The sequence below is a fragment of the Pagrus pagrus genome (assembly GCF_965226575.1).
Source record: "Pagrus pagrus genome assembly, chromosome: 24".
Classification (NCBI taxonomy): Eukaryota; Metazoa; Chordata; class Actinopteri; order Spariformes; family Sparidae; genus Pagrus; species Pagrus pagrus.
This window is the reverse complement of record NC_140206.1, coordinates 1,698,940-1,714,478: the sequence shown is the minus strand read 5'-3', so window position 1 is coordinate 1,714,478 and position 15,539 is coordinate 1,698,940. Positions and strand designations below refer to the sequence as shown.

The 15,539-nt window shown below is 41.3% G+C and overlaps 2 protein-coding genes across 4 annotated transcripts in view; both read left to right on the top strand.

Moving 5' to 3' along the window:
* Window positions 1-13: 13 nt before the first annotated feature.
* Window positions 14-9,308, top strand: rpgrb (retinitis pigmentosa GTPase regulator b). The gene is made up of 15 exons (XM_084347508.1): window positions 14-124; window positions 1,285-1,410; window positions 1,551-1,643; window positions 2,378-2,440; window positions 2,525-2,683; window positions 3,105-3,254; window positions 3,492-3,650; window positions 4,072-4,227; window positions 4,316-4,440; window positions 4,633-4,824; window positions 5,072-5,258; window positions 5,718-5,800; window positions 5,877-5,936; window positions 6,098-7,033; window positions 7,202-9,308. Exons 1-15 carry the CDS (start codon window positions 94-96, stop codon window positions 8,285-8,287), a joined length of 3,606 nt encoding a protein of 1,201 aa, XP_084203634.1. The 5' UTR covers window positions 14-93; the 3' UTR covers window positions 8,288-9,308.
* A 5,997-nt stretch (window positions 9,309-15,305) lies between these two features.
* LOC311253457 (protein NLRC3-like) overlaps window positions 15,306-15,539 on the top strand; it is a 21,424-nt gene continuing 21,190 nt past the window's right edge. For 2 of the 3 annotated variants that reach the window (XM_084347458.1, XM_084347456.1), the window contains exon 1: window positions 15,318-15,539. This exon is cut by the window's right edge and continues 1,118 nt beyond it. The gene's annotated coding sequence lies outside the window, so the exon portion shown is untranslated. The other variant, XM_084347457.1, reaches the window with a different exon arrangement.

Genomic DNA, 15,539 nt, shown 5'->3' with positions numbered 1-15,539 from the left:
AGTTTTGTTTACTTCCGGGTTGTCAGACTCGACAACAAGAGGGACACAAACACGCCCACGACACCGAGCAAAGCGGATTAAAGTCCCGCAGAGATGGCCGGGGAGGCTGAGGACGAGATACCAGGTAAACATCGATGACTGTGTCACCGTTCAACGAGAGTTTATCGTTTATTACCGAGAAGTTTAAGCTAGTTAGCATCTTTATCCAGCTAATCAGCGGCTCGGGTTAGCCTCTGCTTTAGCTCGCTGGCTAACGGAGAATAAACCCTTTTTATATTCACTTTCTCCGCTTTAAACTGTCAGTTTGTTTGTGTTTTAGCGATTTATTTATTATGCCTGGTTACATATTTCACATTATCTGCTGTTTATGTGTTTCTCTTGGCTTTTCGTTGGCCGTAAAGTAGTTTAAAAGTTGTTTTTGCAACGTGCTCTGTCATTAAATATTAACACGTCGAAGCTAATCATCTAAGCTCATGTTTGGTATTATCCTGTCATAACACAATTAAAACACTAACTTTGACGTACTTCTGCTTGTGAGCATTTCCATTTCATGCTACGTTATAGGCTTCTTCAAAGCCACCAAATTGCATAAGGACATGTTGCATTTTAGCTCCAGTGGACGAGTTAAAATGAGCTCCAGCTGCTGCACAAAAATACTGCTCACACATTAATGCATTAGTTATTTCAATTCAATAATATGCCGAAACATTGTGCTTCCTATGAGTACCTTTATTAATCATACTTCAAGTCCATACTTCTCATTAATATACTGTTATTTTTTAATTGAGTGTTTTTACAATGAGGTGTTGCTACTTTCACTCAAACACTTCTCCTGCTTTTCCACATATCATGAAAATATGTAAAAGCTGATGTTATTATAGGGAATGATTGAATTATTTACTTTATTAATTTATAGTTTTTATTTTATTTGACATGATGAGATGGAGGACAGGAAATCACAACAACAATAAGACTTATTTTCAGAGTGTTCCTGCCAACAAACCGATATAATAAAATACTAAATAACCATAAATGAAATCACTCCACGACACCACAGATTATTGGTATAAATCCATCAACAGGTGGACTTTCAAACACCTCAGGGCTCCGTTTTTATCAGCAGCTGTTGGATTTATCTAAAAATGTGACGTTTACATCGAAATGACAGAAATAAAAGCATAATTCATCAAAGTATTTGATATGTTCACTTCACATATACCTTGAAATGATCCACTGATGATCAGACGATCACTTATAATTTTGTTTCCTTTTGTTTTCTGTCAGAATCAGGAGCCGTTTTCACTTTTGGAAAGAGTAAATTTGCTGACAACGTCCCCAGTAAATTCTGGCTCAAAAATGACGTGCCCTCAAAGATCGCCTGTGGAGACGAGCATACCGCCTTAATAACAGGTGAGAGGAGACATTTTGAAAAGTGTTAAACCTTCACAGTATTTGATTTTTACTGATTCTGGGTGAGAACAGTTGCCTTTTCCTCACTAAGGCGTCCCTGCAGCTCAAACACTCAGCAGCTTCTGTCTTTGTCTCCACAGAAAACGGGAAACTCTTCATGTTCGGCAGCAACAACTGGGGCCAGCTCGGTCTGGGCTCCAAAGTGACTGTGAACAAGCCGACTTGTGTCAAAGGTCGGTCTTCAAATCGCTCTCTGCTCCTTGTTTTAGTCCAGAAAGAGAGAGTATTGTGTGGATGTGCTGCCACTGACAGCTGCCTTCAGAAGTGAAGAGGTCCCTGAGAGGAGGAGACGCCTCCGTCAGCCTCCACAGGGAACTATTTAAAGACAGTCTCTAAATTTATAAGAAACCAAGATAAGGAGAAATAAAGTGCCCTTCACTTCGTATGACACTAGAAGGGGAAGAGCCCTGCTGAACGGGAAACACAGAGATTTGTTCCCATTATAATCCCAATCTGGAGGGTCCATAATCTGGTCTAATCTACAGAGACAGACTGGGAGACAAGTGCTGCTCCTTAGATTTCTGTGTGCGACAGCTCCTGGCAGCCATTTCATGAACGTATATGTGTTGCATGATTACTGTGATACTGAAGAAAACTTAAAAACATGATTTTTCTAAGGCAAGTTCTGCACATAAGGAGCGACTTTTTATGAGGATTTCTAGGCAGATTTATGGAGTCATCATCTCCACGCTGATGAAAGTCAGGTGAAGTCTCGTAGTCCACAGAACATTTCTGGAGCTTCACAGTAAAACAGAGTTGCAGCGTTCTGCTGAACAACTGAAGCAGCTGGAGATGATTTAAACATCAGATGTCTCCACACAGCAGAAGCCGAGGAAGTGAACCCTCGTGCGGCTCTTGGAGGTGTAACAGTAAATGCAGATCTGTTTGTCTTTGTGTTTGATTTCAGCTCTTAAATCAGAGAAAGTTCAGCTGGTGGCCTGTGGAAGAAACCACACTCTCATCTGCACAGGTCAGTGAGCGTCTGAGTCGGATGAGACCGGACTACATTTAAGACGAAGTTCTTCAGTTTTCTACACTTCTGTTGTCTTTGTAGCTCAGGGAAAAGTGTTTGCGTCCGGTGGGAACAGTGAGGGTCAGCTGGGCCTCGGAGACTTTGAGGAGAGGACGTCCTTCCAGAGGATCCAGATGTTTGATTCTCATGGACCAATCAGAATGCTCGCTGCTGGGTCCAACACCTCCGCTGCTCTCACAGGTCACATTCAGACTAGACTTTTTATTTAAATTAGTATTTTTGCCTACATTTATATTTTTAATTGTTCTCTCATCATGATTTTGTCAGTAAATTAGATTTTTAAATAAAAAATTTTCCCCCAAAACTTCACAAAGTTTTAGTATTCAAACTGTGACGTGTTACATTTTGTCAGTAATTTTTCAATTGGAGGATAAAAATATTAGAATGTTTACTTTTTAAACTAAAAATGTTTTAGTCTCTAGATTTTGTTGTGTTTTGGTTGTTTCTTTTCTTTTCTGATTTATATTATTAATGCTGGATAATGAGAGTATACCTCTCTGAGCGTTGAGCTTCTCCTTCTGTCACATGTTTTATAAAATGTTGAAAGACGAGATGACGCGGAGCAACGACCGTCAACGGAAGTGATGTGTTTGTTTCGTAGAGAGCGGTAAACTGTTCATGTGGGGCGACAACACCGAGGGTCAGATCGGTTTGGGGAAGGAGAGCCACGCCTCCTCGCCGCAGGAAGTCAAAGTGGGTCGACCAATCAGCTGGGTGTCCTGTGGATACTACCACTCTGCCTTAGTGACCGGTGAGCACAGTCAGTGGTGGAGACGAGTACGAGTCTTAAAATGAAGCAGTCGGATGTCAGTTTCATTCTGGACTGTTCGATAATGAACGTTTAAGCTCAACTTTGTGATTTTGTTTTATCATATTTCTGGTTCTGGTTTATTGACTTTTCTGCCGAATGATATAAGACCGATGAAATAAAAAAATGTGTGATCAAAGAAAGAAGATGAAATGTTTAACAATGTCTCTCGTCCGTCAGTTGACGGAGCTCTGTACACGTTCGGTGAGTGTGACAGTGGTAAACTGGGCCTCGGCACCGACCAGCTGCCCCGACACCGAGTCCCTCAGCTGGTGAAGACCATCAAGGAGCCCGTGGTGCAGGTGGCCTGCGGCGGGGGACACACGGTGGCACTAACAGGTAGAGAAATAAAACTACAAATATGGCTGAAAACTACACCCATTTTTTTACATATTAAAGTTGAATCCATGTTGTTGACTTGATTTTATTTTAAATGTTCTTTTAACGTGTTAGTTGTCTTAATGATTTAAGAGTTAAGGGTAAGTCTTTGAGGTTTCTACAGTTATAATATATATTTTTTATTTTATTTAATTTGTGTATTTTTGTATGAAATCTTGCAGAGATGCAGCTCAAACCTCTTCAGCAAACAGAGGAAAAAATATTAGAATAAAATGCCTCATAAAGTCAAAACAACCATAAAACTTTAAAAAACAATCACTAATGTAAAAATTAAAGTTGCCATTGAATAAGATCAGAAGTGATCACACGATAAATGAAACCTTTATTAATTGATCCTTTAATGAATCTGTTTGTCTTTCAGAGGACGACGTCTTTACGTTCGGTCTCGGTCAGTTCGGGCAGCTCGGTCACGGGACGTTCATCTTCGAGTCGCGGCTGCCGCGACCCGTCGAGCACTTCAAGAATGGCCGAGTGTGTCAGGTGACCTGTGGAGAGAACCACACGGCTGTCGTCACAGGTTAAAAAAATACTTTATTTCACGAGTTCAATTGATTTTCTTCTCAAGGCCTCAATCATAAAACGTTGCTGTGGTGTTTCTCTTCCAGACGGCGGTCTGCTGTACACGTTTGGAGACGGTCGTCACGGTAAACTGGGACTGGGAGAGGAAAACTTCACCAACCAGTTCAAACCAACTTTGTGTCCGCGCTTCCTCAAGTACTTCGTTCAGGCAGTAAGTGTTTCACATGAGCTTTCGGATTTTTAATTTATTTATTTACATTTCTTTGTTTTTATTAACATTTTTACTACGATTGCCAATTGAAATATTCAGATTCAGATATGTTGATTCAGCTCCTGATAGAATCAGTCATTTTTTAATCAGTTTAAATGTGAATAAATAAACACTGACTGCGTGTTCGTTCAGGCTCCGTGCGGTGGCTGTCACATGGTGGTGTTGGCTCGGCCGAGGGATCCAAACAGCGGCAACGTGACTCTGGAGGAAGACGACGTGACGGAAGACTTCCTGGAGAAGCCGTACGTGGAGCTGCTGGGGGACACGGCCGACTCCTCCAGCCTGCAGAGGAGCCTCTCTGCCCGGGTTCGCAGGAGGGAGCGGGTGGGTAGAGAGCACATCAACATGTGATTCACACAGTAGTGCACATGACTTTGTCTGACTGCTGTTTTTTTACACGTTTTGATTTACATAATGACATCAAACTGACAGAATGTAGATGTCTCATGCAGCGTTTTATTTAATTATTTTAATATTCCTCTTTTTGCATATTTGTGTTGAGTTAAAGTGCCAAGAATAAAAAGAACAATTTCCTGTAAGCTCATTCATTCTCCTCACCTTCCCCCGACAGGAGAGATCTCCGGACCAGTTCGGCGCCATGTTCCGCACGCTGCCCGCCATGATGCCCGGCTACCTCCACCCGCAGCTGCCCGTCTCCAGCCACACCATCCCGCCCAGACTGCCTCCACCTGAGCTGACCCACAGAAAGGTGCTGAACGGCACTCACCAACACGGGAGCGCAGGGTCAAACCACCAGGGTACCTACCTCACCTCACCCCGCCTCACCTCCACCTTACCTCCACCTCCTCGAACTCCTCCTCCTCCATCATTAATCCAGAAAGTAATCAACAATATAAATAATTGTTAGTTGCAGCCCTCCTCTCCTGTCAAAACCTTTTATACCTGCAAGTATTCACTTATCTCTCCAGGACTTTACGTTGTATTCTCGTCTTGACACACTTTGCAAAATCAAATCTTAAATTATTATTATTATATTAAGTCTCCTGTCAAACAGGATAATGCAATTACATCTAAATCTAATCTTTGTGTTGACAATGAAAGATTTCAACACCTAAAAACATCAAAGTCAACATCTGTTTGTTCAAAAACTATAAGTTGTGTGAATATAACCAAAACAGCTTGAACTTGATGAGTTTCCTTCCTTTCTGAAGGATAAAAAGGTTTCTGGACTAACTTGCTCTCCTGTTTCCTGGCAGGTGAGACAGACAGCGTTGTGGAGAGCCTGACCGACACCGACAGTGTCAAAGGGCTGGGAGACACCACAGACTTCCTCAACATGGTGAGAGATCAGATCCAGAGTGACGTCTGATGAGTAGATTTTAATGTTAATTTTGCTTTTTCATTCGTCCTGATAGACACATGTGATGAAGATGGACCCCAGTGATAAATCGCTCACTCTGTCTCCAGTTCAGAAGGTAACTCGCACTCTTCTCCTGTCTTTGTTAGAGCCAAGGAAGAGTTTCCATCATCCTGTCAAACATTTCTGATTTTCTCTTTGATTTCTTTGCACGTCTCTTTCCCTCTCTAATGCATGCCTCTTTTTCATCCTCTTCTTGCTCTCTCGTGCTGGGGATAGAGGAAGGGAAAGCACGGTAAGAATACTAAAGGGCAGAAATTGAACCAAAAGAAGGAGAGACAGCTCTTAAATCAGAGCAGTTTCTCTTCGACTTCGCCGTCTCGTAAGAGCGAGACAGCCTCCCCTCGCCGGGCGTTACCCACCGAGCTCCTGAGAGGCCACAGCGCTCGCGCTCTGGCCTCTCAGAGCCCGCAGAGACAGAAAACAACCAACAAGAACAAAGAGAACCTGATTATGGCCGTGGAGGAGCTGCAGAGGAAGCCCGGGAAAAACAAAGCTCCGGGTGTCGGGGACATTAGCAAGGCAGCGTCCAAGCAGCGGCTCAGGCCAGCTCAAGGGAAAAGCCAGCTGATAGAGGTCGGCAGGAAACTCTCAGGCTCTAAACAAAGCCTTGAAACCAGCAAGACGGTTTCAGGCTCTGAATCTGCAGTGGCGAAAGTTAAGCAAGTGCAGCCTAAACCTGTCAGAGTCAAAAGCAAACCGATAGTCGTGCAAGGGGTTAGCTCGCCAGGTAAACACAGCCGCACAGACTCACCTGGGATTCATCTGAGTGGTGAAAAGAGCTCAAGTAGCTCTCAACTGCTCTCTGAGGTGAAAAAATCTAAAGAGAAGACCGATTTTTCAAAAAAATCTAAGAATGAGAAGAACAAAAAAGAGGCTCGGACAAAACCCACCAAAGAAACACAGAAAGAGACGTCAAATCTCAGCTTGCTTGCTGGAGCTGCCTCTTTAGCAGCAGGAACGGTATTAATGCATGAGGTGGTGTCTGGAAGCCGCTCCAGCTCAGCATCACCTTCACCCTCCGAGAGCAGCCGCGGCGTCCTGAAAGACAGCGTGACGAGGTTTCAGAATGAGGAACCAGAGTCCTGCACCGCCGATCTTAGCAACAAATCTGCAGTCAGCATCAACATCATCCCTGCACCTGAGAGTCCTGAAGTCAGGACGAGTCAGGACGAGCAGGAAACGAGTCAGGACGAGAAGGAAACGAGTCAGGACGAGGAGAAGACGAGTCAAGATGAGAAGCAGACGAGTCAGGACGAGAAGGAGACAAGTCAGGACGAGAAGGAAAGGAGTCAGGACGAGGAGGAGACGAGTCAGGAAGAGAAGGAAACGAGTCAGGAAGAGAAGGACACGATTCAGGATGAAAGTGAAGAGGATAGTAAGGAACAGACAGACTCTGAGACTGTCAAACAGGAGGAGGAGGAGGTGGAGGAAGGGCAGAGAACGAGTGCGGAAGTAAGTGAGGAAGAAGAGGAGGAGGATATCAGTCACAGTATCGAGAAAGTAACAGAAGAGGAAGAAGAAGAAGAAGAAGAAGAAGAAGAAGAAGAAGAAGAAGAGGGCAAAGATAGCGACACTCTTCAACCAGAAGACGAGTCAGAAACTGATGAAGATGAGGAGGCAGATGACAGCGGTGCTCAGGAAGAGGAGGAAGAAGAGGAAGAGGATGCAAGTGAGACTGCAGGAAGTGAAAGTGAAGCCGAGACTGATGAGAAAGAGAGCAAAGGAAGTGATGTAGAAGAGGAGGAAGAGGAGGAAAGTGAGGCAGGGTCGAGTCAGGAGTCAGAGAGCAAAGGAGGAGAGTCTGAAAATGAAGAGGAGGAAGGTGAGGAAGAAGAGGAGGATGTGGAAAGCGAGGGTGAGGAAGAGGAGGGTGAAAGTGAGTCTTTAAAGTCTTCAAAGGCGAATGAAACAGATGGAGGAGAAGAGGAGGAGGAAGAACAAAGTAGTGCTGACGAGGAAGAGGAGGAAAGCAGTGAGGAAGAAGGGAGTGAAAATGAAGAGGAAAGTGAAGAAGAGGATGAAAAAGGAGAAGAGGCAGAAGAGGAGGAGGAAGAAGAAGGGGCAGAGGAAGAGAGTGCTGAAGAAGAAGAAGAAGAGGAAGAGAGTGAAGGAGAAGTGGAAGAAGAAGAGGAGGAAGAAGCAGACGAGGATCAAGACAGCAAAGAAGAGGATGAGGAGGACGAAGAGGATGAAGAAGAAGAGGAAGAAGAGGAAGAAGAAGAGGGAGAAGAAGAAGAAGAAAAAGAGGAAGAAGAAGAGGGAGAAGAAGAAGAAGAAGAAGAGGAAGAAGAAGAAGAAGAAGAAGAGGAGGAAGAGGAGGAAGTTGTTAAAAAGAAAAAGTCTGCTGATTTCAATAGATCTAGAAGTAAGCTCAGGTCAGGGGTCAAAGGTCAGGCGATGAGATGATGTGTTACCTCAACCTGAAATAACACAAGTCCTTAAAATGATCTTTCATAAATATCGATCAATCTGTCAGCATTTATTCCAATCAGTGAACTGAACATCACAGTTTCCAGGAGCAGAAGGTGACAAACAACCCCAAAAATATGTAGTTAGAAGTGATTAAAAACAGAGAAAAGTAGCAAATATTCACATTGAATTTGGTGTTTTTTTAACAATTAAGTGCTTTGATAAATTTGTTGTTAATTAATGTTTACATCCATTAATTGTTTACATCAATTAATCAGCTAATGGCTGCAACCTTAAATGAAATAGTGTTGTAACATCATCTGCATAGAAAATCACCAAAAAACATTTATCAACGAGAGAGAAAGATTTTCCCATTCAGGGGCGGAGACCAGCCAGAGCTTTAGCTCTGTTTTTATTAAAGTCGAGCTCGAATATAAAACATTTGAATTGAATTTTTGTCAGTTTAATTTGTTTAGTAGTTTTCTCTTTAAACTAAAAACGTGAAAAACATTTAAAATCTGGACCTTCTGCTTTTGCAAGAACTGATCACATACAGTGCCTTCCTGCTCATATGTTATTATTTCATCAGTTTAATGTGCTATGAATGCACCTGTGAGTTGCTTTCTTCTCTTGTTTTGCTCAGTACCACTTCTGTTTTCCCATCAAGTGTTTCTATACTGAATTCATCTCACGTTTTGCTGTTAAAGGCTTTGTTTACCTTCTCGTCGCAGCTTAAAAATGGCTTCATGTAAAAGAGTAGTTTGTTTTTCCCTGCTGCACAGGATCATCTGGATGCTCGTGATAATGTATTACAGACCATTTTCAATTGTGTTTATATTTTCCGAAATTTAAACAAAGGTACCAGCTCGTTGATATTCTTCCGACAAGCTGCTTTTATCGTTAGTGTTTAGTATTTTTTAATATGGAATTTTTCTTCTACCTACTTTTTCAATCTTTCTACTTTCTCTTCTGTTTCTGTTCATTTCTGTGTTTGTAATAAATAATTGTTTTTATTTGATTTACGTTGTTTTCGTGTTTTGTCTTTAAACCAGCTAATCAGTAGGACAGTAGGAATTGATTTGGGGCAGAAGTTTTAAAGGGGAACAAAAGTGACAAGTTGTACGAACACGTCACTGAAACACAAATCTGAAGGCAGCAGTAATATTTTTATAGTATATTTTCATGAATACACTTATAAAAGTAATGAGGCCATTGTCAGAGAAATAATCTGACATTTCAAGAGTAAAGCATTTATTTATTTATCTTTTCTGATGCTAGGAAACTGTCAAACTTCAAACATCATTCAACATCATAAAATCTCTGTTAATTAATGATTTATTGATTAAAACTACGGTGGCCCTGATGTACAAAACACAACGTAAGGTACCAACTCTTTCCAGTTACATTGTCACCAAAGCTTCTTCATTACTTCAGCTCTTACGCTGTAATTAAACACATTAAACTTTTTCACAGAAAATTTTGATTTAATGAACATTTAACCACCAAATGAATGAAATCGGAAAAGTAATAGTCAGGTTTGTAATATTTTTGAAGCATCTTACAGGATCAGACTCGATATATTAATAGTTCTTGTTGAGAAATCTGGGTGAGAAACGTGATAACTATCAAAACTGGAAAAATGACGCAGGAATCTATTTTCATAGTTTTGTCATAACAATGCCAGGGAATTGTGAATAACGTCTACAAATATTGTGTTTAAAGTGAATTTAATAGCAACAAAATTCTCACCCAACATTTGTCATTTTTGCTTCATAAACAAGTAGAAAAATTCTCTGACCAACTTATGTTTTCAGTCGTCTCTCATTCACTTTGTTCGTTGAGCGTTTGATTGGCTGGTTTCAGGATCAGGTGGGCTTTGTTTTCTTCTTCCAGTCTTTGTGTTTATAAGCCCTCCTGTAATCCCATCTCAATTTTACCAGGATTGTGGTATTTTTCTTTGTGCTTCCCATCCTACTTTGTGTTTCCTCTCCTCTCCCAATTTCCATCTTTCCTCTTTATTTTAAATCCCTTTTAAAATATGGCTAATTAAAAAAAATTGCTTCCTAATTCGTGTAGTGTGATTTTAAACTGAGCTTCTCCCTTGAATCTAAACTGCTGCCTTGTGTCAACCAGTCCACCGGGTCATTTCAAGTCATTTAATCCCTTTTTATGTCAGGATTTGACAGAAGGATTTGGTCAGACGTGGAGAAAAAGTGAAGAGGACGGAGAAGAGGAAGTTGATGAAGAAGAGGTGGAGGAGGAAGAGGAGGAGGAAGAGCAGGATATGTCAGCTGAGATGGAGAGGCCGCCCTCCAGTCTGGACGAGTCGACAAAGAAACCATCAGAGGAGACTCAGACTCCTGTAGGTTTTTTTATTTATGACTTATTTATTTATGAATACTTCCTGTTACCAACATGAAACATCTGATCTTTCCAGAAGCCTGAAGAGCTGAAAGAAGAATCCATACCTGATGGAGAGCAGAAAGGTGTGTTTCATCAGTTTATACACAGAAAGCTGAGAGAACAAATTACATTTCAACAGATTAAGAAAAAGCAAAGATTTATCTGGACTAACAGGGTAGCAATAAAGGAATATTAACCAAATGAATGTTTTATCAACAGCAGCTGAAATCAGCGAGCAGCCCGACAGCACTGGTGAAGAGAAGACCGATGACGGAACCAAACCAGCCAATGGGACGGCAGACGGGGGCTCTAAAAGCCAATCAGGCTCCAACAAGAAGGTACACAAACTGGACACTGAAGAAACTGGAAACTAGAGATGTACCGATGCTGTTTTTTCCTTTGCGATACTTATACCTGAACTTTGTGTCAATCAATCAATCAATCAATCAATTAAACGTCATTTATACAGCGCCTTTCAAAGAAATCTAAACACAATTCAAAGTGCATGACAAGTGAATTGAAAAACATGAGATGTTGAGAAAACTGGATTCAGACCACTGCACAGCAACAGCAATGAAATCTGAGTGGTTAAAATAATAAAAGCTTAAGAAAAAGATAAATACAAGCAAAAACAATAATGATAAACAAAACACTTTCTTTGTTATGCACCAGGAAGGAAGACCCATTCCTACATATCACACCTTTAACTTTGGTCATCACATATTTTTTCTAGAAATCACTTGTCAGCAAACGGACATGACAGGAAATGAACTTAGCCTTTTCGTCCTCCTCTCAGCTGTCTCTCTTCAGACGGCTGTCCTTCTCCAGATCGAAGCCGACCAACGACAGGGAGCAAACCCCAGCGGAGGCAGCCGTCCAGGGAGAGCCTCCCCCCTCCGACCCAGAGACAAACAGAGGAGCACAGCAGAGGTCTTTACCCTCCGGAGCCAGAGGGCCTCGCTCTGGAGCCTGCACAGTGCTGTGAGCCCAGAAATAGACTCTCAGGTGGCCTCAGTCATCGTGAAAAAGACCAAAGCGTGAGAAGGTTCATTAGCAGCGAGGCAGAGGCAGACTTAAAGCAGACCTGTGGAGTTTTTCTAAAAACACTCAGTGTTACGCACAGAAACGGATATTTATTTTAAAGCTCTTTAAAATGGCACTAAAACATGCTGGAATCACTTTACCTTATGTCCTGACTGCAAAGATGCAGGCTCCCCCTGTGGACATTAAAAAGTGAATCAGGAGATCATTTCTGGACTGTTTATTAGCGAGCTCGACAGCTTTATGAACGATTATCCCAATAATGGAAATTCTCGAGCACGTTTTATTAGGATCCACGATAAAATCTGACATCGTCCTGTCTCCAGTTGGTATCATGAGGTCTAACGAGGTCTTCTTCTCGACACATCGCAGGTCTGAACTCCACAGGGAACCTTTAACTGTGTCTCAACAGTTCCCCTCGGGGGTGAAGGTGTTTTCTTGTAGATCTGTGGTGAGCAGGATCCTCCAGCTCCTCTGAACTGGACCGGAGTCACTCATCATGTCAGCCTGAAGCACAGAGTGAAGCCTCGGCAGAGATGAGCTGTGACAGCTTCACTTGTTCCTCTGACAGCTGCACCGCCATCTATCTGTAGCCCCTTCACAATAAAAGCCCGCCTTGCTTTGCCAGTGAATGCTTTTAATGTGAAGCAGCAGCAGGAAGCGTGAAACTGAAACCGAATAAGTTACAGAATGAAATTAGATAAAGGATTTTAACATTAAAGGTGCAATATGTAAGATTTTAGTTGAAAGTATAGTCATCAACACTTCCCCAGTGCTCCCAGTCTGGACAGCTAGCTGCACGGCTACCTGAGCTAACTGCAGCTACAGTTAGCAGCAGTTAGCGGCTACACTGGTGATATGCTGCCTCCTGTTTGTTTTATGTATGAATTTGACATGTGGCTGTTTCTCACATATTGCACCTTTCAACCGGAGTATTGTGATTGGTCTCTTTGTAATGATGTCATCAAAGACGAGCCCGATGACGATTTCTGTGAATTTAACGCGTTCGCCTCCATCTTTAATCAACCACTACACTTTAAACCACTGTCCAATCACAAGTGACCTACAGCTGAGCCCCTCCTCCACCAGTATGACCAGCGTCACCTCGTTGCTGGGTGTTTTTTTTAACTCTGCGCGGCACATTTTCTACCCAGCAGCTGAGCCTCGAGGGGTGTGTGTGTGTGTGTGTGTGTGTGTGTGTGTGTGTGTGTGTGTGTGTGTGTGTGTGTGTGTTAAACTGTGAGGATGTAAATAGTCTTATTTATTGTGACCTGGTCCTTGAGCACATTTGCACTTTGGATGTGATCTGTATGCATCAGTTTTATATTCTGACATGATAATCTCATTTAACAGTTTTTTATCGTTTGGATTTTTGTGATTTCAGTAAAGAATTTTTACAAGAAGTCGAATGTGAGTCGTTTGATTTTCTCCAGTTTTCACACTGAAATGAAAGTTTCCTGTTGCAGGTCGATGTTCTCACTGGTAAGACACGAGGGGAGTTCATGGTCATAAGCTTGATGAGCAGCAGCTGGTGCTGCTCTGCCTTCTTGTTGGAGGCTGTTGGAGCTGATTGTAGAGCTATCATTGAATATCAGACCTTTAAGGAAGCTATTTATTTATTTAGAAGATTTTCAGATGAGAGAGTCGGGTGCAGATCCAGACCTTCTGGAGGAATAAACACAGAGTCACATCAGATTCTGCTCTGATCTGGAGAAGAAGAAAGAATAAGGAGACAAAGGAGAAGAAGAAGACGAAAGGACGAAGCGCTCACATTTCTAAGCATGTTATTTCTGACATAATGTCACGTATTCATGTAACATTGGCATTTATGAAATATTTGTTTCTTTTTCAGTTTTTGGATGTTATAACACTTCAGTGAAGTTAACATTATTTTTTACATGTAAATATTAGCATGTTAGCTCAATAGCTTCCAGGTCATGTGATCAATTGACTCAAAATCATGTTGGGATCATGTAACTACACTGGCTGCATGAGATACGCCTCTTGTTTTTACGTTTTACATCTCTAAATATTTTTTATGAATTTTTATGAATTTTTACATGTAAATATTAGCATGTTAGCTCAATAGCTTCTCAGTTGCTTTAAACACAGTATCTCTGCTTTAAATATCCCACTTTTATTTTGAAAACAGGAAGTCGGTACACGCTGTAGCCGTCTTCTCCGTGTGTTTACTGTAAAGTTTGTAATACGGGTGCACTTGAAATGTGTGAGTGGCTTCTTGCGAATGTCGAATATCCAACTTAAAACTAACTTCACAGATCATACATTCAGTTTATCCAATTATTAATCCAATTATTAATTAATTAATTTATCCAATCCACCAGTTAAAACGAGCAGTGCTGTGCAGCCCGAACTGTCAAGGGGCTTAAATGCTTTGGACTTTAACACATCTAACACAGTTTTTAACATAAACTGGATGAAGAGATATTTGCAGGGAGAAAGTAAATGATGGTACATTATAGCAGAACTTATTTTCCAGAAGATCGGGGGATTGAATTTCTTTTAAACTGTTATTAGTGTTGATAAACTTCCTGTCAATCTGGCAAGTTTTCACAAACAAGCTTTACTTTCTTGGATGTTTTTCAAGAGACGGTTTGACCGAAATATCTTGTTTGTGACACAGTTATTGAATGAAAATGGACATTTGTACAACTACACTGAGTTTTTAAAAAAGTATGCAACTCCTATCACACCTAAAGAATTTGCCATAATATTCGACGCTTCACCTGCAGAAGTGTTGATGTTACTGGAGGAGACAGTAGACCACAGCTGAATGTTCACTTTGAGGCACATTTAATGTCAGATGGTCTAAATTTAACAGACAACAAATGCACCAATAGACATATAAGGAAACTTTGCCAAGAAACTATCACCCCACCAGCTGAACTACTCTGGAGCTCAACATTTATAGGCTGAACTGGAGCTCAGTGTGAACTTCAAGCAGCAGATACTGTGTCACAGACAAGATACAGGAAGTTTCTTTTAGGATCATACATTCAGTTTATCCTGTCAGTCAGGCCGTCTCCAGATTTATGTTCATGTCCGCTGTACTTTCTGTGAACAGGAGCAGGAAAATATGTGTCGTCTTGTTTCTGAATGTCGTTCTACTGATTTGTTTTGGATGGAGCTGAAAAAACATGTTTGAATCTTTGACAGGCATCAAGCTTAAACTAAAAAAAGATATAATTCTCACTTATGATGGAAAAACTGAAGGGAAAGGAATTGTTTTTGTTGAATCTTTTTATTTTACAAGGAAAATATTACATCCATAAATGCAAATGGTCATCAACAAAACACATTTTCATGAATTTAAACTAGAAACCAGATTTTACGTGCAGCTACTAAAAAACATGAAAGACAGAAAAGCTGTAAGAACCTTTAATATTATAAATTATTACAATTATATGATCTGCTAATACCCCTATCTATGTACATTATATATCTGATGTGTTTGTTTGTTTATTTATTGTATGAATGTATATATATTTGTTTATGTGAAATAATAAATAAAATGACCCCCCCCCCTCCCCCCCAGCTGTTTCCGGTTTAAGTTTACTTTCACTTTCACTGCTCCTCGTGTCGCAGCAGCTTCTTCTCTCCGTCTAAAGGTAATTTAACGGACATTTGAGATGTTTCACACTTTAATGACTCTGCGCATCTTGTCTCTGTTCACTTTTGTCCGCTTGTTGCGCTAAAAACAGCAGAAATCCTCGTTCAGACTGAACAAACTTCATAAAGTCACCTCAGAGGGAACCGCTCACAGCGGCTCTCCGCCATTTTGTGT

Excerpts from the sequence above, each read along its gene's own strand:
- rpgrb (XM_084347508.1), top strand. The coding sequence starts at position 94 with ATGGCCGGGGAGGCTGAGGACGAGATACCAG. Across the intron at positions 3,651-4,071 it reads ACACACGGTGGCACTAACAG|AGGACGACGTCTTTACGTTC; the intron begins GTAGAGAAATAA and ends TTTGTCTTTCAG. Across the intron at positions 5,801-5,876 it reads CCACAGACTTCCTCAACATG|ACACATGTGATGAAGATGGA; the intron begins GTGAGAGATCAG and ends TCGTCCTGATAG.